This window comes from Rhipicephalus sanguineus, chromosome 2, assembly GCF_013339695.2.
Source record: "Rhipicephalus sanguineus isolate Rsan-2018 chromosome 2, BIME_Rsan_1.4, whole genome shotgun sequence".
In the NCBI taxonomy this organism is placed as follows: Eukaryota; Metazoa; Arthropoda; class Arachnida; order Ixodida; family Ixodidae; genus Rhipicephalus; species Rhipicephalus sanguineus.
In genome coordinates, this window is record NC_051177.1 from 10,076,655 (window position 1) to 10,104,338 (window position 27,684).

The 27,684-nt window shown below is 46.8% G+C and overlaps 1 protein-coding gene across 1 annotated transcript in view; it reads left to right on the forward strand.

Annotated features, from left to right (window-relative positions):
- LOC119382397 (protein dachsous) overlaps window positions 1-27,684 on the forward strand; it is a 466,009-nt gene that overhangs the window by 202,072 nt on the left and 236,253 nt on the right. Inside the window, exon 14 of the mRNA XM_049412138.1 lies at window positions 15,621-15,761. Within this exon, the coding sequence (XP_049268095.1) occupies window positions 15,621-15,761 (141 nt within the window). The remainder of the gene's footprint in view (window positions 1-15,620; window positions 15,762-27,684) is intronic.

The window sequence follows — 27,684 nt, forward strand, 5'->3', positions numbered from 1 at the left end:
CGGGCTGACAACAAAGAACTAAAGACTAGAAGAAAGGATCGTGGGGCATCGGGCTGGCGCGGACCCATCCCCCGGCTGTCTGCAGCTACCGTGAAAATGCGAGTCTGCTTGGTTGCTGTGTCGCGGTTTCTCGGGAAAGTGAGACTACGGGGAGGATACGCCGAGGTACGGCTCGATGACCTACTGAACAAACAACGAACGGGACTCTCGCCATACAGCGAACACAGGTATCCTAAACTAGCCGGCGCCAGCATTGTTATCGGAGAAATGCTGCACCGCTGCCTCGGTCGGTCGTGAGAACGTGCCGACGATGCAGTTTCCAGCTGACGAGGCAACACTCGAACGGCTGCCACTCTCAACGGCAACCGGCGATGGTCAAAAGCACAGAAATATTCACGATTTTGGCACTGCGCATGGTGAAGAAAACGCAACCACGCAACTACGAGCAGACGAGCTGTCGGTGAGACTGGAAGTGCTAATATTAATGTTTGTTCGGTGTTTTAACGGCATAACACAATATAAACATACATATTATCTACTTATTGAACTCAAAATTAACAACGAAGGTAATAATGAGGGTGTTATCGTGATTATAACATCAGCCAATGGTGGAACTGCCGACAATCGCGTCATATATTGCGGACTAATACATCATTTGTCGAGAGAAGGGGGAGCGATTTTCAGCTGACTTTGAGAATTTATTGTAAATTCCAGGCCGCTCGCTTCGCTATAATATTTGGCTCGCGTGTTCTCGGGAGCCTCGACTACCGATTGGCAGCGCTTTTTGACCCTGCTCAAAAGGTGTTGCAGGGCCCCTTTAAGCGACTAAAGGAAGTGCCCCCCCCCCTTCCGCCCTCCTCCGTGCGCATGCCTACGTTTGGCACTACAACCCCCAGAACTTTCATGTTTTTGTTATTTTTATATATATTTTCGCCCGTTATCACTGGTCGTCACTCTAAGGCAAACGGGAGTATCTGCGGCATCTTTCTGCCACACAACGATCATCATCTGGGTTGCTTGCCTCTCCTTCCTTGAAAACTGTGCGCTGGCTACTTTCCTATCACGAATGCTATGTCATGCTGATAGCCGCACGTCGTTCGTGACCGTGAAGTACCGGGCGTGTGGCGATAACACAAGGAAAGCCCGCAAGATAGTTGACAGTATTGTTGGGTGGCAAAAAGACGCCCTAAGTACGCCTTATTTTTTGTCGGAGTTGACGGAGCCGCAACTCCTGTTCAAAATGCGGTGTCGGCGGTGAGCGCGTTGTTTCACCACTTGAAGGACCGCCTTCGTGCACTCATTGCTGCCGGCAGTGAACTGACGCTGGCGATACAGCGACATTGGCGAGATCGCACGAACGACACGCCCAAGTGTGATGCGCGTTCGATGGATTCTATAGACGAGGCAACCTAAAGCTTGCGCGCGCGACACCAGCGCCGGATGCTCCCCTGGTGGGCCGCTTGAAACATCGAAGGTCATCGGCTCGCCCGCGGAAGCAATTGCGTGCTGCCGCGCGCACGTTTTCGGCAGAGCGCGTGCTGCCTGTGATTGCGTTTCGAAGTTGCAAAGAAAGCCACGTCATTCCACAAGTCAGTACGCACCGTTCTTATGCCGCGCAGTACCGCGCCAGCCTTGAGAAGATTATAAGGAGTGAAATCAACTGTGAAACTGCATATGGGAAATGCACAGGCAGAACAAGCGCAGAGCTCTACGCAGATTCAAATCATTTATTTTGTGTGCCTTATTTTGATCATTCTCGTACAGCAGACCGAGTGGTCCTTACGCATACAGCAATAAAGTTTAGCCGACTCCTCCCATGTTGTCACTCCCATTCACTACCTTCAGGAAAGAGCACACTGGAACACCAGCTGAAGTGAAAACTAGTTGTGGTACTGTGCATACCGCAAAATATTTAACACAGTGATCATGATTGCGTATCTGCGCTGGTGCTGTCCGATAATCCTACTTGCGGCCTGCGAGTCCGTGAGGCAGCCGCATTACAGAACGGGTTCTGTATTGTAGATTGATCACAGAAATGCACAAATGGCAGTTGTATTTTTTATCATTAGTAACTCGATTAGTTTATTCTGATAAGCCTTTGAAAGTCGTATCATTTATTGTACGCAGTACTCTCCAAAACAAAGACCATTTCTGATCATTTTATATATGTCATTCATCCAGTGGACTATATGATGGCAAACATGTTTGTGCCTCGCAAAAGCGGGCGCTCAAGCTACTCAACTTTTCCTTTTTTATTTCAAATGCGTAAAGAGGCCATATTGGTGCAAAGGACATTGCAGCATTCGTTCTTTCTATACATTGACTACTGTGTACAAAGCCATTGTAATTGGTTACTAAAAAATCTCGCCTGTGTTTCTGAGGCAAGGCAGCACAAAATGTTACCATTCGCTCAAGTGCTGCTAGCCGAAACAGTGTTTGTGCGTGTGTGTGTGTGCATGCGTGCGTGTGTAAGCATCTTTGTTTCCACAATTTTAGCAATGTGGCTCTTATGTTGCTCTGAAATGTTATTGGAAAGAAATAAACGGCAGTCGTGTTTTTTTCTTCGCACTGTTCTATTTTCGGAAACTGCAGGACCAGGAAAACAGTCCACCTCAACCTTGGGAAGAACTTGTGCAAAAACGGAAAAGTGAAGCTAGCATACGCGAACGCACCTTTCTTGTTTTGCCCTTGTGCATTGGTAACAGCTTGATGAGGGCTAGTCGGTTCATAATTAGAGCAGAGAATAAAACAGCGCGAGGAGAACGATGATAACAAAGGAACAAAGCTCTTGTCCTATCGTCTTCATGCCCTTGTTGTCCTTGTTTTCGTTGTGGTGTTTCATTCTCTGACCTTGTGCAGACTGCAGTTCACCCCAAAAATTGTTTACCAAGAAAGCCAGCTTAAAATCCGTTTTCGGGAGACTCACCTGTTTTCGGGTGGTTTCATGCCAAACTCAGGTTTGCATAAATTAGTCTATGCTGGTTGTGTCATTAATGAACGCTTCTCTCATATGCACACACGTTTTAAGCAGGGTGACTAATTCGACTTTTTTTGCGTTTATTTTCGTACCGAGGTCGCCGAAGTTGTCATAAATGTTCTGCACGATCATGGTGCCATTTCTTTTCACAATTCTAAAAGCAAGGCGCACTAATTTATTTTCAACCTTTCATTTTCTTGACCATCTGGGTATTACCATGGACCAAAAGTGTGTCTTTCTTAGCCAGTCTATTGACAAACGTGCTCTACACCACCTCTACCGACCCCGCGAGATCACGACCCGCAGTTTAATATACCGTTAGAGCAAGCGCAGCAGCGCGAGGTTAGCGCGCAAGCACGCTCACATGAGCACCGCGAGCAAGAGCGCACGCACTGCTGCTCAGCACAGCGTGAGAGGAGAACGCCTGCATGACTGCCTTGAAGAGCGCAAGCAGAAAATGAGAGGGGGAGAGAGAGAAAGCACGTGCGCATGTGCAGCGAGACAGAACGAACGCAGCCGCAATGTAAACAACGGTGGAGGAGCGCCATGCACAACCGCATAACGAGATTTCCGAAAAAGGGGTGCTTTTCAGGTAGGCGCAGCAGTGCCTCTTGGCCCAGGTTTTCTCGTCTATAGGCGCGCTGTCAGGAACTGTGCATAACTACGCGGTATATTCTTGACCTGACGTGCGCCACAGCTAACTAGAAAGAAATATATGTGATGTCGCCACAGTAAAGGTTACCGAAAGTGCCCACAACTGGTGCTACCATCGAATCATTTCGGAACTATGCCAAGTATAGTCATACAATGGCTGACATCGCGGTCCAGTGGACGGTTGTCTCATGCGGCTTTCGTCAATGCTTGCGAATACATCTGTATGGCGATCCGTTAACAAAAACCGTCGCAGCTACATAGGGGACGCCGTAGCTCTGCAGCACAGAGCCGAACATCCGTAGTTAGTTGTGTGCAGCGTATCGCCTGCCTAGTTAAGTGCCGGGACGTTCACTGTAACGTACGGGTGCGTTTGCCCGTGTGCATTGAGATTTATCCGCGCTTGGAAAACACCGGACCGCGCACAAGTGCGGCGAGTGCGCTGTCAGGCCAATGCGGCGACGGTGCGCGGCTTTCATTTCTGCAAGCAACACGCACTTGATTGAAGCGGTCCCCCACAAGGGTGTTGCAGCGAACAACGTGTTTGGGTTGTGACCTAGTCTTAAAAGCTTGCAGGACATCTACACAAGCGGCAACAGCGCTACACGCACTTCCAAGCAGGCAGTTCATAATTTAGTTTCCTTAAGATGCTTATCGTTGATAGGTTTGTGGCTGAGAAGTGCCACAGCGCATTCGTCGGTAGCCGTCATCACGCCCCGTGTATTTCCGATGCTTTTCCGTGTAGGCATCATCGCACTTGCGCAGAAGTCGTGGTACTAATCACTGTTCGACCGCTCATGCGCTTACCGTAAAGGCGCAAAATTGGAGGTTATACACGGTTTTCGAATCAAATACGATTGTTGCAAATGTAATATTCGACTGATATTCAAAACTTTTGAATATTCGCAGACCTCTAATAATCATATTTGAGCAGTCTCAAGAAAACCCACTGCACTCTGGGTGGCATGTCCGCTATGGCTTTTTTTGATATAGATATCAGCAGCTGATGGTCGCTTTCAAGCAAGACAGGACGACCATATGTTGTAGGGTCTGAAGAGAGATCGCCGCGCTCTCGGCACACATGGAGACAATTCACGCCATCAAAGAACTACCACGTGTAAATTTATTAAACACTTTTACATCACGGCGAGCTTGCCTGACGAATCTGATACACAAGTAGTTAACTTGCTAAATAACCTTGTCAATGCAATGCACAGAAAACATAACACACACAATGTACCCACAAATGTGGTGTCGCCGACGTTCGACTCACCCTAAAGGGTTCCGCAGGAAACGAGCCGCGGTATCGTTCCCCACAGACCCACCGCAGAAGACGTCCATCCACGCACGCAACCAAACCCTAAAGAGGCTCGCTGCTATTTCCTGTACGCTGGCCTAACCTCTCAGGTGGCGCTGCCGCGCTAAGCCTACATTGCACGAAGACAGTGCCACATCTCGCTCGGCGGCTGTTAATGCTAGCTGTGGCTAATTCGCCAACCGCGTGTGCGCCATGAGGCACAAATGACTTTACAGGGGGTAATAGCACCCCCACAATGTGAAGTGGTCAAGCTTCACACAACCAAACACAAGAGCCATCGCTTCTTTTTCTATCTGTGAATATCGTTCACATTCTGTCAGCGCTTTAGACGTGTAAGCAACTGGTCTCCAATTTTCGCCGTGATGCTGAAGCAATGCCGAACCAATGCAGCTTTGGGACGCATCTGATGTCACTTTTGTTTCTTTCTCTGTGTCAAAAATGGCTAGTAGTGGTGCTTTCGTGAGCTTGTTACATATATCACTCTACTCTCTCTCGTGGTTGGCCGTCCATTCAAAATAACATTTTGCTTTAGAAGGTCGCACAGAACTTGTGTTCACAGAGCTAGAGATGGCAAGTACTTGCTAAAGTAGTTTACCACACCAAGCAACCTTTGTACTGCCTGCTTGTTTCGTGGTTTTGGCATATTTCTTACGCTCTCGACTAGCGCTGGACTAGGGCTTGTGCCTTTGCAATATTGTGTGTCAGGCCTGCGCCTTCGGCTGCTTTTAGTGCAAGTCTTAGACGCTCATCATGCTCTTCTCTGGTTGTCCCCCAAATGAGAACGTCATCCACGTACACCCGTACCCCAGGGACATTGTCGAATACCTCATTCAGTGGTTTTTGAAAGACCTCACTGGTGGATGCAATCCCGAAAGGAAGCCGTAAAAAGCAATACCGACTGAACGGCATTGCGAAAATGCAAAGTTTAGGAGATTGCTCATCAAGCAGGATCTGGTAGAAGCCGGATTTTACGTCTAGATGGGAAAAAATTGGCCGCGTATCTGCGTGCTTCACTGCAAATGTCGTCTAAAGACGATAGAAGAGACGCTGTGTGAGATATGGACGCCATCTGGCAATACGTCGGGAAACATGAGTGCTGTGTTGCGGGCTGGTAGTCCCGGCGCAGCAGCAGGCGAAGACCGGCGGTGACCAACGCGACCGGCGGGGACGCTAGGCAGCCCGAACACGCGGTTTGGCGCGAAGCGCCGAAGCAGAAGAAACGTCCGCACTCAACGAGTACTCTCCACACACTCTTTTTATTTACACGTCGCCTGGGTAAAACAGGAATGCCAGAGCGGCGCCCCATGGCATTCGTACAGTGCAATACTGAACCGAAACCGAACACAACAATGAGCTCGTGCAGAGGGCACGGAGGAAGGCTAGTTTCAGCCATCCACCTGCGATTTCGCATTTTCAGCGCAGCTTAAGAAACTAGGGTCTCTAGAATTACGTATCTATGTATTTTCTATTAAAGGAACACACCACCTAATACTTACCTAGTGGTGTAGCGCCTCAGATATGCGTAAGTTTTGCTTTTTGATGAACAATGTACACAAGTATGAACCTAGTCAGCCGTTCAAGATGGCTGGCCCTTGGGCAAGTGGTTCAACTTTGGCCGGGTGGCTGAATTGAGTGACGTGCCGACAAACAGAAAGACAGACCAAAATTTCTGCGTTTAAGTTCCCCAAGAAAGACTATCGCCTTTAAAAATCTTTGCACTGGCCAATTCCACCTCGATGTCTTCCCGGCGTGGCATCTGATGGTGCTCTCTCTTGAGGGTAACATTGATATTCCTGGAATCCATGCAAACGCTTATTTTGCCGTCTTTCTTATGAACAATTACTAGAGGGCTTACCCAATCGGTCGGGTTGCTGACCTTCTTGATGATTCCTTCCCGCTTCATTCATTGTAACTCAGCACGTAAAGGCTCCTGTAAGGCAGTGGGAATCCTCCGGGCTGCCTGAACAATGGGCACAGCATCTTTGATCAGCCGTATCTTGTACTCGTGTCGTAAACACCCGGTCCCTTGAAAGAGCTGCGGGAACTGCCTAGCCACTTCTCTAGAAAGTGCCGTCATGATGGATTCCACAGCGCGATGAAGTAGCCCTAGCTGTTCGCTGGCTTGCAGGCCCAAGATGGCATGGTGGTCCTTTTTCACAACGAAGAATTCTATGATGATTTTTCGCTGACCCACTTGCACAGGTGCTTTACACTTGCCGCAGTGTTTGATGATGCCACCTTTGTACGACCGCAGAAGGGTGCTGCTGGGATTGAGTACGCCTACTTTAAACTTTTGAAAGAGCGAGATAGGCACCAGGGTCGCCTGGGAGCCAGTGTCGATCTTGAACGTCACCTCCTTCCCACCAACTTTGGCCTTCACGCGCCAGTCGCATTCGTTGCTGACACTGCTGATGGCTACATCAAGTACATCGAAGTTATCATTGTGCTGTACTTCATCAGCTTCGACTTTTGCTTTGCAGCACGAAGCAAAGTGGTTGGGTTCTCCGCATGAACGGCATGTCTTGCCATAGGCGGGGCAACATCAAGGGGCGTGAGCGCAGTTGCTGCATCGACTGCATCTTGATACAGGCCTGGACACTTGTGGCTTTGTTCTGGTTCTGCTCGCAGTGATGGCATTGACTTCACATTCATTCTTCGTTCGACTCCAGAAATAATTCTGACGTGCTGATGTTTCAGCTGCCTTGCACAAGTCCACGGCTTTGTCGACTATTAGCTTCTTCTCCTGCAGCATTTTTTGTCATTGTTTTGTAGAGTTCGTGCCAAATACGATTTGGTGATGAATCCTCATCCGTGCTGGTCCCAAAGTTACAGTACATGGCCTGCTTTTTCAGGGACGGAAGAAACTGTTCGAATGGTTCTGCTTCGCCCTGCATTCGGGACCGAAATACATACCGTTCATGAACTTCGTTCATTTGCTCGATGCGATACTCTTTGAACTTTCTGATGACCATCGGTAGTCCTCTCTGTCTTCCCCTTCGGCGAACGAAAAATTGAACACTTCTATTGTTTCCTCACCGGTGACGCTGAGGAACAGCACCGTTTTTGCTGCTTCTGATGCTGGCTTGCTGGTCATTGAAGTTGCTTGCAAAAAGAGTTCGAATTTCTGCTTGAACAGCTTCCAAGTTTGGCCATCGCCTCCCGTTAGACGCAGGGGTTCTGGTGGCCTCAGGCACTCCCTCCATTTCTTGATTCAAGTGGCTTGTAGCTAATAACCACTGCAGGTCCTAGGCACACAGGCATTCCTCAATGATCCATTTTCGCACTTCTGCCACTATGTTTCGTTTAGTTTCGAATGATGTGATGCACACCGGTGTTAAGAAAGCAATGCATGAACTGTTTATTGAACGAGAGTATTTAAGGGGCACTTTGGGCAAGGGTGATGACGGAGCTATGGCTTGCACATGCTGATTGCGATAGGATACACAGACTGCCTGAATAAGCCCATGGCAAGTCCCTGCACTTCTCTGAGGAAGGTAGAACAAATTATTTTTGAAAATGGCAGCTAAGCATTTAATTGAAGGAGGTGTGAGCAAATCTTTATTCTCAACTTAAAAAAAAATCTAATCTAACGCGCATCTTTTTTCGGATAAATGGAGTCTGAAAATTCCCTGCACGTAAAATCGCAACCAAAACCGCAGTGGCAGCAGCCTCCCGTCAGAAGAGTCAGATACAGTGTCATCGCCATTGATGGAGCACGTTTTGTGTCAAGTTCAAGTAGGACGATTTTATGCATGACTGAGCTGTCCACGTCGTATTTGTTCCCTTGCGAAGTGCAATTGGTGATGTGCCGCTGTTGTTATGACCGCTCACGTCAAGTTATTTTGCAAGCTGAAGATAGCTGTGTCACGTCCTGTTGCGTGCTCAAGGCCTGTGACTGCAAATGCCGCAAACAAAGGGACAAGATCTTCAGCTGCATGATGGCCAGGAAAAGTTTCCACGGGCTGAAAATGTAAAAAAAAATCTGGATCTCGAGCTTGTTGACTGACTTTACCTGCTCCATGTAGATCGACCTAGTCTAGGTAATGGCCTTGGGTACGCATGCGATCGAGGCGTACCCAGAAGTGACCTTAAAGCCAGGAAAATTGGATCACAGAAGAAAATGAACTGCCAGGAGAATAAATGTTGCATTCTAAAAAGGCAGACCATACCCATCTCATTCTCTTTTTTTTTTCTAATTGTCATCTGGGGGGCACATAAGTTTTTCTCGCACCCGTGAATATTTGGTTGGCGTTACATTAAAGTAAAAAGGGTATTTTTTTTTTTGGACGGTATCGGAGAGTTCTCATACGATCCAGGGTCGGCTTAAAATTGCGTCGTATAATCGAGTTTTTTAAGACATTATTTCTACGGGGGTTTCGCCGGGACCAAACTGATTCTTCGTAAAATGCGGGTCGGCACAAAACCAGAGGACTATGTATAATTGAGGTTCCACTGTAGTTCAGATATTGATGATGGGTTCTTTGCCAGCAACATCTGGAAGGCATAGATCCCCTTTATGGTATGCCTGATCTTCTCGGCATCAGCCATTGCAACATCAACGCGGTTACAACTGTTGGTTTTTAACATATTTCAGGTGTCATAGTTATAAAATTTGTAGGGGTGTGCGAATATTCGAGTTTCGAATTTGAATCGAATAATTCCTAATCGAATCATTCGATTTGACTTTCGAATAGCTAGTATTGGAAGTTTCGAATAGTTAAACGTGGCAAGGTCAGTGGTGCAACCTGGTTAGGGTAAGGTGGCTAAAAGTAACACTAACGTCGTTACAGTCGGTCCATCGTTAAAACTTTGACTGATATCCTGGTTCAAAGGCGAGCGCATGTTTATTTTAAAGGAGATCATGTAAATTTCAGCGCGTAAAAAAACACGCACGAGAAAATTGTCAAGCCTGTCGCAGCTTTGCTTCCGAAACGAAAGCACGGACTTCTTGCGTACTTCGGTCACGTATGCCGCAAACGCCGTAAAACGTCCAGACTTTGTCCAATGAAACCTTCGGCGAATGGCTTCACATGTGAAAACTTGTTCACACTGCGTTGCTGCCGCACAACACCACTCGTTCAGAAACTCCCATTGTTCCGACGCGCAGTTGAAACACTGCTGTGAAGGGTGCCCGAAGATTTTTGGGTCTGGAGCACTCATGACGATGAAGCACAACATTACTGTTGTTCCTTCTTTAAATTTTCAATAAAACCTTTGGTATTCGATATTTGATTTGATATTCGATATTTTCGGCCACTGTTCGGCACTATTCGATTCGAATTCGATTCGAGATGAAATTTCACTATTTGTCTTTTTCTCTTTTGACTTCAGTTCTACATAACTGCACATGTTCATGGTAATGCTTCCAGTTGTCTTCAGACTTGTGGGTACTGTATAATCGTTTCTTTTTGTTTATGTAATGTTTTACATGAGTCGTAAACCACTTGCTTCGTGTTGATGCGGCTATAGTGACTTTAGGAATGTATTTTTTTCTTAATAAGATAAGTTTGTTGTGGATGAGTATCGAATTTTTGTTTGCATCATGGTTGCTGAAAGAGCTTAAAAAATAAATAGAAAAAAGAAGAGAGTAGACTTAATATTGCGTTAATATTTGCTTGCCCTTAGTCAAAGATAGCTTTCCTTCTCTCACATGTTTCTTTCTCTGAAAAGTTTAAATTCTCAGTGTAAGGTTTTGTGATCGCTGATGCCTTCTAACACATTAACAAACATACTTCTTGGATCAGTAGTGACCAGGGATCCAAAATAAATTTCTCGCGCATGGGCATATTTGACTTAAGCTAGACAAAGAAAGCACATGAAGAAAATTCTGACACTCTTGTTTTCTTGTGCCACCGAGAGCCATGCATGCCTGCCAGTCAGTATGGGGATATAATTAAAATCTGGCCAAAAGAATAAGGGAAATTAGAAAATGCTTCTGCAATGTTTAAGGGATTCATTTAGGCACTCCAGGAAATCGTCTGTTGAATCTGGCGGGCGGTAACAGACTCCGACAGCACAAGTTACAGCTTCAGATGGGCGAAGTGCAACCCACAAAATTTCAAGGCATGTGTCAGTTACAATGACATGTGTGTCCATATTTTTTCATGTAGCGATTAACACTCCTCTGCCGTTTGAGGCCATTCTGTCTTCTTTACATATTTATTTATTTATTTATTTATTTATTACTTATGCATACTGTCAATCCCAGAGGGATTATAACAGGTGGACAATCTAAGACAGTGATTTAGTACAGTCTATAGAAAAAGAAAAAAAAATAGTGAGGAGAAATTAACAAAAAAAGAAAACATACAAGCACATTTTTTCAAGTACAAACACATTGGCACTTTACTTAAATAAGAACAAAAAAGATCACATTACACCATATGAAGTTTGCGAGGCTATCAAGTTGCCTTCTACTATTTTGGAGAAGTTGTAAAGTTTTTAGACATAGACAGCGCACCTACACAACACCAGACAGCCATGTTTCCTTTCCTAGAACGATATCGGCAAAACACGTCTCAAGAAAAGCACAAAAATGGTCCTGCTTGTGGAATAGGCTCCTGAAGTTCGATGCTAAGATTGACAAAGGTCTACCTAAGCTTTGTTCAAATCAGTGTGTCGTATTGGGGCTATCAGCCTTCAGTAGGGTGCAAACTTGATTACTCAGTGGATCAACACAGTACCGTATTTACTTAAAAAGAGGTCGAGCACGAATATAGTCGACCCCCATATTGCCAGGCGCGCTTCTTTCGTTAGTTTTATGTAACTGGTCCATTGCACGTGTAGCCGCTGCCTTGTGCAGTGGCTATGGGTGCAACATGTAGTGCGTTACATAAAAATAACAAGCGCAATGCATTTACGCGTTACATAAAAATAGCAAGAGAAGCACGTGTGGCAATATGTCGTGCTCTCCGAGGAATGAAAAAAAAAGGCTATTCAAATATAGGTCGATCCATATCTTTTGTGAAACCTGTGACATTTCAGAATCCCACTAGCAAAAGCTTGACATTTAAAATGTATTTGCTGTTCGAAGATGGCACCTATGACGTATTTAATGCACTTAGCAAGAGTAAGGAGATCTGTGTTTGCTGTCAAGAGCTATATCAAGAGCTGTCAAGAGCTCATCCTCGTTGGAAGTGCTTCTGTGCCTACAGCTGTATGATCGCGTTGTTTTTTGCGTGTCTTATTTGTCAGTCGTCGTGCAAGTGTGCTGCATCTGTTTAGTTATTTAATGCCTTGAACACTTGGCGACAACAGAATCACATGCAGTGATTATTGTTCCATGGATGATGCCGTTCTCATGTCCATAGTTTTATTCATGAACAAAAGATGGCTGAGTGTGTTGGCGTGTGCAGCAACAGTGGCCGAGTCTGAACTGTAGCCGGCAACATTCTCGGTGATCTCCGAAAGTTTTCGTTAAAATTCCTAATGCTATTTTTCCTTTACCTTTTTTTGTGGTTCTTCAGTTTACTGGAAGTATACACATGTAATGTATGAGTGTAGATGGCGCCACTTGAAAAACGGCAGATGCGACATAAGAACTTAGTTAGCTAGGTACTTTTGCTAAAACTGATCGCGAATATACACCAGAGCACGCCTGTCTCGTACCCAGGCTGCTGGCGCGCCGAGCGGATACTCTCGCACCCAGACGCCGGGCTTGCCGGACTGCCAAGGCGCGAGCGGGTTGCACCAAGTAAACGGGGCAAGCTGCAGTTCTGAGGCTTTAAAGTGCGAAAAAGCACCTGTTCACGCCGCTTCAGCATATAAGAGGTCGTCTGGGCACTACTGTGTCGTCTTTGGTTGCCAAAACAAGCAGTGCAACAACAAGCGTAGCCAGAAATCTTTTTTCGAGAAGGGTTCAACCATACTTTATGTATGTTCATGCGTGTGTTTGTATGTGTGCGTGTATATATACACAAGCAAAACTAAAAAACTTCATGGGGGGGGGGTTTCAACCCCCCCCCCCCATGAAGGCTACGCCCCTGGATATTACTTAGCGTTGTCTGCGACGATCACGACGCGCCATGGGAATAGTGCCGGTGCGGTGTTTTCAGCTTCGCCCCGAGTGGATAACTGTGATTCGAGCAGAAAAACTAGGAGCCGAGTGAAAATGCGCGAGTAAGTACACTAACTGCGTGTATTCTGCAGTGTGATGCCCACCTATTTTATTTTACGAACCTAATGTGCGTGACACGCAGCTGGGTTGAAAGCAGGCGCGAGCTTTGTGTGAGGGTGCACTTCATACCTTTGAGCATTTCCTTTGACGAAAATGTAGTGCAAGGTAGTGCTTTCAAGCACAAGCAATCAGCATGATTTGCCACTTTCAACGTAGTATTAAGCTTTAGTGCTTTTGATGGCATCCACACCTTCAAGATCTCGTTTTCAAAAGGTAATAAATGGTACGGTGTTCCTCAACAGCTGGCCAGAATCTCGTGTTTTAATTTCAGTTTTTGATGTCCCCAGATTTATTTGGACACGACGCATCCAGCTGCACATAATACATATATGGGCACGTAAGTAAACAGTATTCACGCCAGTGTCATTTATGTCACAGGGGTAGCGCTAACTTGAGCAGCTAAATTTTTAACATATTTACACAGCACATATTTAATAGAAGACAACTGGATTCCGCCCACTTCACTATCGGCTTAACTAATAGCACAGTTTCGCTTGTAAAGCACCATCGTTACAAGATTAAAATAGCGCAGATAGCTTCCAAAAGGGATCGAGGAACGATACTGAAGGTGATACTCCCTGATAGCACTCTTTTGTGAGCAAGACGCATTATGTAAGAGCGCTCGTAAAACAAAAATTACGTTCCACGAAACTACCCGTAAAGCGTACTCTAATTATTACGCATTGCATCTTGAAATGATGAGCTTTCACAAAGCTTTGTGCACAACTTGTAATATGGGGAGTTTCACTCTTTTGCGAGCTGCACTGCAATTACGACTCATGAGTACTACAGTGAGGACATTTTTTACAAATGTAACAGCGTACGTAGCTGACGAGGTTGGTACCGCAGCCTGCTCAGCACGTACTGTATACATTGTAGACTTGCACGAGCAAGGTGTTCTTGATGTTCCAATAAAAACAGCGAAAATGTCCAGGCTAGAAAGGACGCGAAACACGCTCTCTGACGGGCTGAGTTTTGGGAGTTTCACGTTTGCTGTGTGTAGCGTCTGCTGGCGTGGCAGCCCACGCGTGTTGTTTCGTCGCGTGTGCGATAGATGGCACGACGCGTGATGCAAATATGGCGATGCGCATAAAATTCGCTGTGTTCTGGTCTATAGGTCGAGTGTTTTTTTGTCTGATAATAGGTCGATAGCTAATTATGGGTAACATTTCAGGATAAAAAGGTCGACCTATATTTGAATAAATACGGTACATGGTTTTGTTAAAAGCAAGCCTATCGCATAGTAATTTATACCTCTCTAGTATTTTTTTATTTTCCCATGCAAAATCCCTGAGTTTCTTTCTTATTGCTGCACCCTGGGCCAAAATCTTGATCGATTGATACATACTGTTCTAGGCTCTTCAACTTGAAGGCATTTATGAAAAGGTTGGTTTTATCTTTCAAGTTCGGAAACATTACAATGATAAGACGAACGCGGTCCCCTTTTACGTTTGCCTAACCTATGGGCACACTCTATTTTTCCTGGTGGTAAACCTAAATTCTTGGTCACAAATTCTTTGAGGAGCACTTCAGTGTCTTTCGCAGTTTCCGAAGAAGCCTCAGGAATACCTTTGAAAATCGAATTATTGCGGTGCGTATGATTATTAAGGTCATGAACAGCCATGTTACACTGTTGCATTTGTTTGAACTCTATACTGTGTAGCTTATCTTAAGAATTGTTGAGGCGTAGTCCCATATCTTCAACTTATTTATGAAGGTCAATCATGGTATTTGATCTTTCTTCAAGTTTGGAGATGCGCCGCTTTATTTCAGTGACACTCAATTGAATGTCCTTTACCTTCCCTGTCACATCTTTCTGAAATTTTTCATTCAAGGGCACCAGTTTCTTGACTGCTGTGAGGTGTTGGTCAACCTTATCCGGGCCTGGGTTTGCTTCAATGTTCCCAGAACAACGTAGCAAGTGTGCAAGGCAAAACAATACCAGCGTTGATCGGCCGGTCATGCAGAGCTTATGTGTAGATTTCCCTACACAAAACCATATGAGACAACGCATCTCGATTTATTTGCGACAAACAGAAAAACAGCCTATTCGAGCATATGTCAACACCCACAACAAATTCCCACACGGTTGGGATTTGAAGCTAACCAGTTTACGAGAGTGATGTAGAAGAGTATGGTACACTCACCTAAAAGGGACAACAAGGTGACTCGATTAGGCACAAGCATTCAGCTGCTCATCCTGCTGCTTTCTTGTTCGATCCATGGCAGGTTTCCTTGTGCTGTGGGCGAGGCAAGTAGTGTAGCTCGTCTTGCTGGTGGCAAGTGATAGCAGCTGCGATGTGTCAGCCGGTTTTCGGTGTTCACCTCTGGCAGGCGCCACACAGCTCGTCAGTCGACTAGAAGGCACAATTAAGTAAGACTTGATTAGATACACGCATTCAGCTGCAATGTGGCTGAAAGTCAGTTCACTAGTCTTTGTTTCTTGTGCTGTTCTTACATCCAGCACTGTTTAATGTGGTTTGCTCTCTGATGTGCAGATTCAAGTGGAAGACGTGAATGACTGTGCGCCCACTTTTCCGGAGGACCCTGTGCACTTGTCTGTGGCTGAAGACATCCCCCAAGGAACCGTGGTGTGGACACTTGCTGCTCAAGACCTGGACAGTGCCGATAATGGCAAGGTGTGCGCTTCAGTTTAAAACCACTGTTGTATGAGAAGTGGTAGGTTTCTGTTAACATGAACTGCTCAACATTGCATGAAAAACACCATGATACATTTACATTTACTTATTCACAAGCCTCATAGGCTTAAAAGAAGGAAGTATTATGGGAAAGATGAGTGGGCAAACAATCTGTTCTTGCAAGAGAATTAGTCTACTGTCAGTAGCACAGTAGACACAGTAACACAGGACCACGGAGTAAGATAAGAGAGGAGCGCCGACTCCACCGCCGCCCCACGCATTCACTCAGGACAAACCGTGCAACGCAGGACGTGGCGGTCTAACTCATTCCTTTGCTCTCCCCCTCCGCTCCTCTTCACGCTTTTGCACATGCTTTCTCCTCTCCCGGCGCTGATCGCAACGCGTAGCGCCATCTGTTGAAGCGCATAGAAATCATTCAACACCTGCGCTCATGAGCGCATGCGCCAATTGGAGGAAGACGGCGGCGGCGGCGGTGGCGGCGGCGGTGGCAGGGAACGGTCTGCGCGGAGCGTGTCGTCTGCTAGAAACCCGTTCGCTCGGCATTCTCAATATGACAAAAAAACGCGTATGTATGCCTACTGATACTAAAATATGAAGTAAAAACATCGTACCGCTTTTTATACACATATGCAGGGATGCAACAGCTGCGCCAATTGCGCCAATTTGATAAAATTCCTTATTTTTGCGCCAAGCTGAGCCAAAAGCGTGAAATTGGTTAAAATTGCGCCACGCTGCGCCAAAATGCCCGACCAGCTTAAAATTTTCCCAGGTGCGCAAATTTGAGCGAGAAATGGAGGCTGCGTTGGTCATCTGCAGTGTGGGCATCGTCATCCAATGCAGAAGCGCAGACCCAAACCCCCCGCGAAAGAAAAGGAAAAAGTCAGTTTCACCGGAAGGACGAAGCAATGAATGCGATAGCAACAAATTGTAATGCTATACGAAGTGAGGCTTGCAGCAAACTCTTTTGTATCTGATCTCGCGTAACTCTGCAAAACGTTGGTGTAAGAGAGTACAGTGTTTCCAGGGAAAGATGCTCTTTCTGCACAGTGTCTTCGCATTGAGAGCGCAGCACGTAGCAGGAAATACGAGCCGCCCTCTGATGGCTGCCGAGATAGCGGGCGCGCCAGCGATCGCGACCGCACCCTTAGAATCAAAGTTCAAAAGTTGCTGCGACAGCCCCACCCCCCCTCCCCCCCCGCGCCCGCCTCTCGAGTGTTTTCGTGCTCGTTCAAGACGGGCGGGGCGTTTCCTCTATGCTTCGATGGCAGGCTTCCCGAGCGGAGTGGTGTTATCGCATGCACCCTCCGAGCGATGGAGATCGGCTGGCTCGTTTGATATCTGCTTCAGCCGCGTTCGTCACACGCACTCGCGCGCTTCTACCCATGGTAGAACATACTATGGACAGGGGTATGTTATCAATTTGGACTTTATACGGGAGATGACGGCAAAAACTCGTCGAGAGTGTCCATATAGTTGCTATCGCAGTAGAAAAGGACAGTAGTTCTCAAATTTCCTGTTTGATTGTTTTTTTGCGCGCAGAACGCTTTTTAAGCCACTTTTGCCGCAGTGCACTGGTGTGCTGCGGAAAAGCATACTGGGATTTAGAAGGGGCTATTAGTACTAGCTGTCAGGGACACAGCACGTTTTGTTCCTTAATTACTCATTTGTGTACACACCGTGTAATGACTACACGCCGTGTACTAGTGTGATCGTCGACGTCTAAAAAATTATTGGCAATCATTTAGAGCTGCTGTGTATGGTCTTTCTGCGGCTTTGAGAAACAATAGACAAAAGCGTATGCCAGTTTTCTTTTTTCGATAACCCCACTTGCTCCTGCTTTACGAATCTCCCAAATATACAGATTCGCAGGTCCACATTAGCATTTCCAGTGCCTGTCGAATATTTTGACAGGTCCTGCAAATGCTAATGTGAACTTAGTCATTGTTCGCACTGTGAAGTTGCTCAACACACTGCTTTTATTGAAATAGCAGTGTTCACGTGCACTGTGCACGAACTAGCTGATGTTGAATGGTTTTTACGTATTTTTGTTTTCTTTTCTAAAAGTAAGCCTTCTTTGTTATACTGCTCCAAATTTGGGATTTCGGGCTAAAAAATTCAGTTTTTTTTTCTCAACCTGCTCCAAGTTTGGATTTTTGTGCTCCAAAAGCAACATTTTGCTGCTCCATAAATTGCTCCAAATCCAATTCTGGCTGTTGCACCCCTGCATATGCAAAACATTGTAACATATCTTCAGTGAAAGCAGACGAAAAATTATGCTGAACAAAAACGGCAGAGCAGAAGTACACTTACTGAAAAACCAAAAAGACGCGTACCATCAAGGAAAAAAAGTAAGACAGGACAGAAAGGGCGTCCTTGATGGTACGCGTCTTTTTGGTTTTTCAGTAAGCATGTACCAACTAGCCCAACAAAAAGTTCTAAGAAGTACACTTGTTTTCCGCGTCTGGACATCTGCGCGGTAGTGTTGGTTGGACATTTTCGTGTTACATCCTTTGTTTAGCGTGTCTGCAGGGTGCTTCTTCATACTCGAAAAAACATGGTGTCTTGGTACTTGTGTGTGAAGACATTGTTGGGTATCGGGTGTCTCAGCTAGCGGCTGCATCTGCGCAGAGCTGATAGACGGAGCAGACAAGGCGACGGTGAGTTAAGGCAAATTTATATACATATAAACAGAGGCGTTACATATTCGGCACTGGGGCCGACAGCTTATGGGGCTCGCACTCAGGTGCGACGACGACCCGGGATTTTTTCGTTCGCTGTCCCCCTCTCCGCGCAGCTTGGTTCTTTTATAACCCTGGCCAATTCCTTGCATCAGCCAGTAATTCGAAGCCTCCAATCAGGAACCGCCGTTGGTTGCTGGCTGGAATCGGATCCGTGGATGAGAGGGCTTGCCACACGTTGCGTGAGAAATTTGCGTCGGTTGCGTCAGACGCATCGCAGGAGTTGCCGGGGGTTGCATGGCGCCTCGCTGGTGTTGATGTTGGTTGCATCAGACAGTCTATCGATGTTGACACCACTTGCGTCAGACGTTCTACCAGCTTGAATGCCTTGCCGAAGCAAGGAAGTTTGGGTTGGGAGCCCTGGCATAACAACATGGAGCGACCGGACAGGAGGCAATGAAGTGTTTTTTTCCTGGCTGTAAATGTGATTATGGCAAAGGGCGAGAGAAGATTCCGCTCTTCGTGTGGCCCCATCTGTGACAAAAGCTATGCGCTCTACAGAAAAGAATTGGTAGCAGGCATGCAGCATGTGCGGAGCAGATGACAACACGGATAGGCATGCAGACCCGCGAACGCGGCCAAGCACGCGCTCGCGCCGTTGCTATAGCAACGACAGACGGAGTCCCCACCCGTGGCTCTGCTCGAGGACGGCGTCTCTCCCACGCCTCTTTTCTCCATTCGTAGCGCCATCTGGCGAACACGCCGCGAAGCTTGAAGCGGCATTGCAAAATGTGTCCCTTCCAGACGAGCGGAGTCGGCGCTCCTGTCTATCTTACTGAGTGCACAGGACACCTACCACACATTTTACTGGTAGGCAATTGGGAACATAAAAAAAACATTCGTTAGTGATGGCTAGAACAAAGTAGACAAAAAGAGGCAGCTAAAGTGCAAATGAGATATATAATACAACTAAATAGCTACATTAAACTTAGTATTTCACTAGCAGATGTAGGAAACATTAAGTCCTCCTGATCGTATAGTTTGGATTACTTAGATGCATGCAGTCAGTTATGTGGCTCTTAGTGTGTTGTGTCATGTGTTGCATCATTCTTCTTCTGGTGTCCTTGTTTCATTTACAATGGGAGTGAAGATGTACCGAGTCATCCAGTTAGCAATGCTCACTGCCGATGATGGCCTCGGTAACTCCAAGCCTTTCTTAGGAGGACATCAGAGGCGATGTTTTCCCCTCTGAACAGCCAAAAGACTATACCTTCTGGTCAACTACAGGTCCAAATTTTTTCTTCGGCTTATCAGCCTGCCATGAAGAATGCTGTTGTGTACCATGGCATTCCCAAGTTACTGCACAATGTGGGATCTCGAAAAAGACGCTCATATAACACACGTATGCAGCTCAGGCCATCATAGAGCAAACACATGGACGCTTATTAGCAGTTTTTACATAACGATGAGCCCGCCAGCTGAATCTTATAATTCAAGTAACATGCCAAATAACCCAATATAATGCCAATACAACATACAAACAACATAACACATACAATGTACTGCGAACGGGGCACCGCCGATGTTCGCATCACCCCAGGAGTCCGCAGGAGCAAGCTGCGGTATCGCATCCACAGGACCTCCCGCAAAAGCCGAATGCCCACAGCCGTACCAAACCTGAAAAGGGAAAGAGCTGCCCTCCTCATGGCCCCGCGTAACCTCGCTCCTGCCAGGCGGTGCCACGGGCACCACCTCAGGGGCACAGTGCCAACTCTCGCTTGGCGTGGCTGCGCAAATGCCACGAGGTCACAGTTTGTAAGCCTAGGGGCTGAAGAAATTTAGCAAGGTCCCATGGCTGCTGTCACACCAGTAGTTTTAGATTCCTGGAGTCAAATACAGTAAAAGCTCGTTAATTTGGATTTCTAGGGACCGGAAAAAAATGTCCGAATTAACCGAATGTCTGAATTATCGAATGGTGGAAATAAACACATTAAATGCAAGAGTTTTTTCAGCATACCTTTACTTTACAAAGTAATCGCGGATGCGTGTCTGTTTTCGAGCAGAAATTCGCGCGGACACAATTTTTCTGGGGCCTTTAAGGTGCTCAGCAGCTCGCATGCTGTCTGCAGTGCCAAAACAAAGTTCTTCAAGGACGACGAGGGTCTCCGCGACTTCCTTCACAGTGCGAGGGGGCCCGTGTGGCTCATGGTGTGGCTGCTCCTCTTCAGGCTCTTCGTTCTCGGATTTGTTGCCATGCATCACTTCCTTGACGATTTGCTCATCAGTCAGACAGCCGGCAGTGGCAACGCCATCATCAATGCCGATATAATCCTCTAGTGTCACTGCATCAGGCATAACACTTCCGAAATCCTGCCCAACGTCGGCACCGTCGTCCGGCGACACTTCGGCATCGCTGGAGTCGGGTACAACAAAGCCACTGTGCCTGAAACAGTTGGCAATGGCGTGCGCAGGCGTGTTCTGCCACACATACGCAAGAATGCTAACTGCGCTCAGGAGACTCACGTCGTATTGTTTGCCGACGTCATGGCACAGGAGCAACTTCTTGTCGGCAGAGCCCATTTTTCAGGGCACGCAAAATTTCTACTTTGGTGGTGAAGTCCTTCGCCTCGTACTTGGGCCGCTTCGCCGGCGTTGCCATCGGCGGAGAGTGCGTTCACACGAAAAGTCAGCACAAAAGCACCAGCAACAATCAAGCTAAAGGAGCCATACTGAATCGTTCCTCGATAAAACGACGTTCAACGATGCAGCACACCAACGGGAACAAAGCACACGCGAAGAAAAGGCGTTCAACCAGTCTCAAGTCAAGCCAAGTCGACAATTGATGTCCATGGCGATGCTGTGTTTGAGCTTCACCTCTGTTCCGAATTGTTCTTTTTTCGTTTGCGAGCCTCGCCAGCGGCCCGAAAGTCGCCGAATTATCCGATTTGCGGTCAAATCTGTCCGAAATAACGAGCGCCCAGTCTCATAGAGTGATGCGTATAGTTACAGGGACCAGATGACGAGTCCGAATTAACCGATTTTCCGAATTAATGAGAGTCGAATTAACGAGCTTTTACTGTACCGTATTTGCACGTAAATAGCGCGACCGCAAATATAACGCGAGGGGGGTACTATCGGCCTGGACGAAAAAAAAGAAAAGTTTATTACGATTATAACGCGAAGTGATGCGACTGTAAGCAGCAGTCAAAAAGTGGTCACGTGCAGAGCTTTATTTACATTTACAACCGTCGAAAATGCTAGAACCACCAGCTCGCCTGATTATTCTTCCTCGCTGTTTGAGTCCTTATCGCTGTCGGTGAAAACCGTGTCGTCGTCCGTGCCGTCCAGACTGTTCGAGAGGCAGCACTTCAGGAATGCCCATGACACTATTGCCGACGGCAACGCCTCCCAAGCATTATGAATCCATCGAGCGACCTCGCTCACTGACGCTCGCTTCATACGACCCGATGGAGTCAGTTGGCGATTGCTAGCCTCCAGCCACTGCTTGTATTCCCGTCGTACGAGATCCTTGAAGGGCTTATTTATGCAGACATCCAGTGGCTGGAGCTGCGACGTCATTCCTCCGGGAATGACAACAAGGTCGGTGTTGGATTTGCGGAGTGCTTCCTTGACCTCATCGGTCAAGTGGCCTCTAAATGCATCTAGTGCAAGCATAGCTGGAGTGTTGAGGAGCGCTCCCGGACGTCTTCCCCACACAACACGGATCCACTTCTTCATCATGGTGCTGTCCATCCAGCCCTTATCGTTACACCTGACGTACATCCGGGGCGGGATTGTCTCGTTCTTTGGGAGCGTCTTCCTTTTAAATATGAGAAAAGGCGGCAGCTTATGCCCGTCCTCCGTGCACGCCAACATCACCGTCACCCGAGTCTTCTCGTTGCCCATTGTGTGGACGCGTACCTCCTTGGTGCCGAGTTCGTTGATCACGTAGCCAGCCGGAATGTCCAAAAAGATTGGCGTCTCATCCGCGTTTCCGATCTGGCCTACGGGGTACTTTTTCTCTCTTCTCATCTTAATTACATAGCGCTGAAACTCAATTAGTTTCTCTTCCTACTCGGCCGGAAGCTTCTGGAAAATCGAAGTCCTTCGGCGAAGCAAGAATCCCGCATGACGCGTAAACTTCTGCACCCACGAGCGACTGGCCTTAAAGGTGTCACGGGGCATGCCGGCCTCACGTGCAAGTTCTCTTGCCTTGATCTAGACGAGTTCGGCATTGACAGGCAGAAAATGGCCGCAACGTTGGCGCACGAATTCTGCCAGGTCCTCTTCGATTTTCGGGAAACGGCCGGTCTTGGGCCCACGGAACGCCTTACGAGTCGGTGCAGCTTGGAAGATGCAGTCACGGCACTTCCTCCAACCTCGAACGGTTGACTCCGTCACTCCGAGATGCTCCGCCGCACTCGAATTGCCCCTCTCTTCGGCCAGCAGGATCGCCTGTTTTTTAAACGCGGCAGTATATTGATTCCGCTTGTTCATTATGACAGGCAGTGCGGAAGAAAGTGTGTTCCGAACACAGCGACGAGCGAGCGCGAGGCGTACGGAGGCGAAGTTATTCCGAAATGATTGTTATCCACGTGTTGCCACTCGAAAAAAAAGCTCGAAAAAATTTCGCGCTATATTTGTGTTATTTTGTGTCATGAACCCGAATATAACGCGAGGCGCCTTTCTAACTCGCAAATTTTTGGAAAAAAACTCGCGTTATATTCGTGCAAATACGGTAGCAAGATAGAGCAGATGGGTCAAACAGCCAAAGACTTTTCCCTACTCAGTGGTTGATAGGCCTGCAAGTACACCTCCCGTGTGGGGTCTAAATGAAAGCCGCACTCATGGAACACACGGACACAGTCACGCTGTCGGGCAAATGAACATGCAGATATTTACTAAACAGCTTTTACAACGGCGAGCTCACCAGCCAAATCTACTAAATAATTAGTAACACGCTAAATAACCAGATACATAATGCCAATACAACACACAAACAACATAACAAACACAAGCAACATAACTAGGCTTATGCGAATAGTAAATTTTAGGTCCGAAGCGAATAGGGATTTGGTCGAATAATTTCGAAGCGAATTCGAATAGTATATATTACATATTATAAAGAAAAATGAGCATATTTGTCATGACCCAACTAACCTGCACAATATTTTTAAAGTTGAAACAAGGCATATGCAAATGTCATTTTTTTTTTGTTCAAAGGGAGGTGGAAGCAACTTTGAGTAGTAGCAGGATTTGACTTTTGGTAGAATGCAAGTGATAACCTGTAAAATACGTTATGTTTTAAAATTTACTATACTTAAAGCATATAAGCCATTATAACAAGCTTTTAAACTTAAAAAATGATGAATCGATGTGAGGGTAATACAGTAAAACCCTATTAATTCTATCTCAGTTATTCTGAAATCCCGCATAATTCCATGGATTTCTGCGGTCCCGTATTTTGCAATGTAAATCCGAGTGAATAATTTGAAGCGGAGCTCAGTACCAGCCCGGTTAATTAGAAAACTTTGGGTGCCATGTGCCAATTCCCGATCCCGATTTAGCCACAAATCCTCAGAAATGATGGCCCTTAGGAGCCGCAAGGCAATGCAATGTAGCGATACTAATGAGTGACAAGTGAGGCACCCCAGCCTCGCTGCTGCTAGCGCAAGAAAAAAAGAAAAAAAGAAAAAGAAAGAAAGTGGTCTCGTGGTCAGCTGAAATGTACGTCTGCTGAAAAGAAGACTTGGTTCACTGGAACACAGCAGTGACACGCGGGCAGTATGTCGCATTCATCTTGCAACGTCAGCGCGTCATGATTCATCAATTCTTTCTGGGAAAATAAAGAAATGAGTAAAGGACGATCTGAAGGAATTCGCGATGTATGTGAACCTCTGATTGGCAGTTGCTCCAGCAATTTGCGCACTTGCTCTGCTGGTGAAGTTCTTGCCTGGAACACCTACTTCAAAAACTCACTTAGAAATCTTCAATGATCATGTTTCCCAGCCAGAACGCATCGCGAATTTCGTCACTCTGGTCATTATTAAATTCTTCATTTTACCAGAAAAAATGGGCGAATGGTCGCATCTTGACGCGCTGACGCTGCGAGGAGTAGGTGACATGTTGCCTGCGTGTCACCACTGTGTTGCAGTGAAGCACATCTTTTTTTTTTTTTTTTCTGCAGGTGCACATTTCAGTTGACCACGAGACCGTTTTTTTTTCCCTTTCTTGTTTTTCTTGCGCTGGCAGCAGCGAGGCCGGCCGTTTCCCCAGTTTAGCGGCAAAATTGGGACTGGGTAATGCTGGAAAAAATAACCCTTGGAACCGCAATCTAGCAGGCACAGCAAACAACCACCTCTGATTACTTTCAGTAATTCAAAGTTCCTTGCATCCCGGTTTTTTGTTTGGTTAATTCGAAAACCCTCTTAATTAGAAGCCTTTTCACAGTCCAAGTGACTTTGAATTAACGAGGTTTTACTGTATGTTCATTTAACTTCGAAGTGTGGCTTTACGGCAGTGCAGATTTTCCCTGGATAGGTGTATTGATGATATAGCATCCCTCCACTGCAGTGAAACTGCCTTTACAGGGGGTTACGTGCGGTTTAAGTCTATTTGTTCATTTCAAATACTTCGAAATTTTCTAGAATTTAAATTCGTGTCGAAGCGAATTTGAAAACTGTAATATTCATTTGAATATTCGAAGTGCTCGAATATTCACACAATCCTAAACATAACGCATATACAAGGTACCGCAAGCGTGGCGTCGCCGACGTTTGATTCACCACGAGGGGCCTGCGGGAAACGAGCTGTGGTATCGTCCCCATGGACCCACCGCAGGAGACGTCCATTCACACACGCTGCCAAACCCCCATCACAAGCACCCGGATCACCTCACTTCCCGTCATGCAGCGCCACCGTGCAACCAAACGCCTACCGCACCATCTCTCTCTCGATGGCGAAACTAACCACGCTATGACTAACCTGCCGGATGCACGTGCCATGCGGCGAAAACGACTTTACAGAAGGTGATAGCATTTCCACACCCGAAAACGAGTATCCTGTTGGAAGCTGAGTTGGCCATCCTTGAGTCAAGTGGACAATCAAAGAAGGACGGCGAGAAGGCATTCTACCTGTTATCTGCTTCTGCCTTTTGAACATGTTTAGGCCAGTGACATCACAAGTCTGGCAATTATGTCAAGCCTGGTGCAGTGTCCATGCTTTTCATAGAAGCAAAAACTGGTGAGGTTATTTTATATAGTTACCTGCATCACCTCGTAGGGCAGGGAGCTACATGATGTGGGAGAGCGCCTGTGCTTCGATTGCCTTCCCTTAATGGGGACTGGGGGCGGGAACGAACAGGCCATGCGGTGAGGAAGCAGTAACCAGAAGGAGCCGTGGGCCACCTCTGATCTATGAAAGGAGTAAGCTTACCCTTTGTTTTGCATAGAGTGGACTATTCCTCTAAGTGACGTTTTCACGTTACTGCTCGTGCAGCAACTAAGTGTTGCATGTTCACTTGGCCCATTGCTTTATTTCTTTGTCCAAACACGTCAGAGCTGTAATTACTCGCACTACGAGAAAGGGACGTTGACCCATGCATCGAATGACTGTGTGTGGCTGGAACCGTAGCCAGGCTTCATCACCTGCCGGGCATAGAGCGAACCCCTTCAAGACATAACTATAGTCAGACACAACTTAAGAAGTCCGGAGAGGCGCCGCCCGGACTACTGAAGCACAACAGCCGATTCCCTCTGCGACTAAATAATTACAGTAGAACCTCGTTGATACGAGGTTCCGAATCCAGTAACAATTGAGGCTGACAAGCTCATATTGAAGTGCAAGGGCAAAAAACATTTATTTCTCAAAAAACATAGAGGGACTCTTCGATTTTCGAACTTCTGGCATATCGCTGGTACCCAGAGGTCAGCCACCTAGTTCCTGACAGGAAACAGCATCGTGGTCACATGTCTTGATATCCCAAGACAACCTGGACATCGCAAAATCGAACGCTGGGACAAGCAGCGTAAACCTGAAGAAACGCTACCACTATGGCAGGAAACCGAAGTTTGCCCCGCATGAGCGTTGGTTCTTTCTTCATTGCCACTTGCAAATATGGGGCTAGGTTTGCCGAAGAGCTGAAGTGATATTCTCGAGCATACACAATTGGGATACGATCAGGCACGACTCGCCCCATCCGTGAAGAAAACTATGACGCCGCTAACGGCTTAACAAGCTCAACTCTCCGCACTGCATGTAACAATCGCAGTAGAACACGATATGCGGAATCTTGTGAAATTGATAAGCGTCCCTGAAAGCGACAGCAGCTCGCGGCTATCGCCTACTACGTTGCACACGCGCGCTGATCAGTTTGGGTTCTGTCTTAACTTGAGACATGCGGCAGTATGTTCGCCGCCACTCGTAAAAGCACCATCTAGAATGGCGGAACGGGCTTTAAAGGGGTACTGACACCTTTTTTCGAAGTCGAGTTTACTCTGCCATACAAATCTTCTGCATGCAGAGACAGCTCTGAGCAAGTGTGAGGATCAGCTACTGCTGATAACGTTTTTTTATATTAAAGTCAATTTTTCTATGGCGCACCTACCGACATTGACACTAGCATGACGTCAGGCTACAGTACTAATTATGGTGACTTTACGCAGCAGTCTGGCTAGTTGTGGTGACGTCAGGTACCAAAACTTTCAAGATGACCGCTTGTTCATCACCAAAACATTCAAAAATGCTGCTTGTGTGTCACCTATGGAGCCATGGTGTAGAGCAGCCATGGAAACATCACTATATATTGTGCGAGCACGTGACGAGAAGCTCGTACCATTTTGTGACGTCAGGGTACAGTAGGAATCGAAACTAGCTTCTAAAAACATACTGTAATTACTATTTCAGGGTGCACTCGCGCATAGCACTATCTTTTCTGGGCTCTTGAAGGCTTGGCCTTTCATTTGACACAAAAAAACAAGTGAAATTTTCGTGTCAGTACCCAGGCGTAATGGCAACCGAAGGTGAAGTCCCCAGGCACCTGCATTGTGATCTCTCGAGTCCTCACAAAGATGGCAGCGAGCGCGCATCGTCTCTCTTTGCCATCTGATAGCTAGAAACCTTCTGGATAGCTTCCAGAACAAATTTGCCCTGGCAGGTTCTGGCTACCCGCGGGTAGGCAGAATTGTCCAGCCAGAGAAAAACGAACTGCGACTGGAACTGTGCTG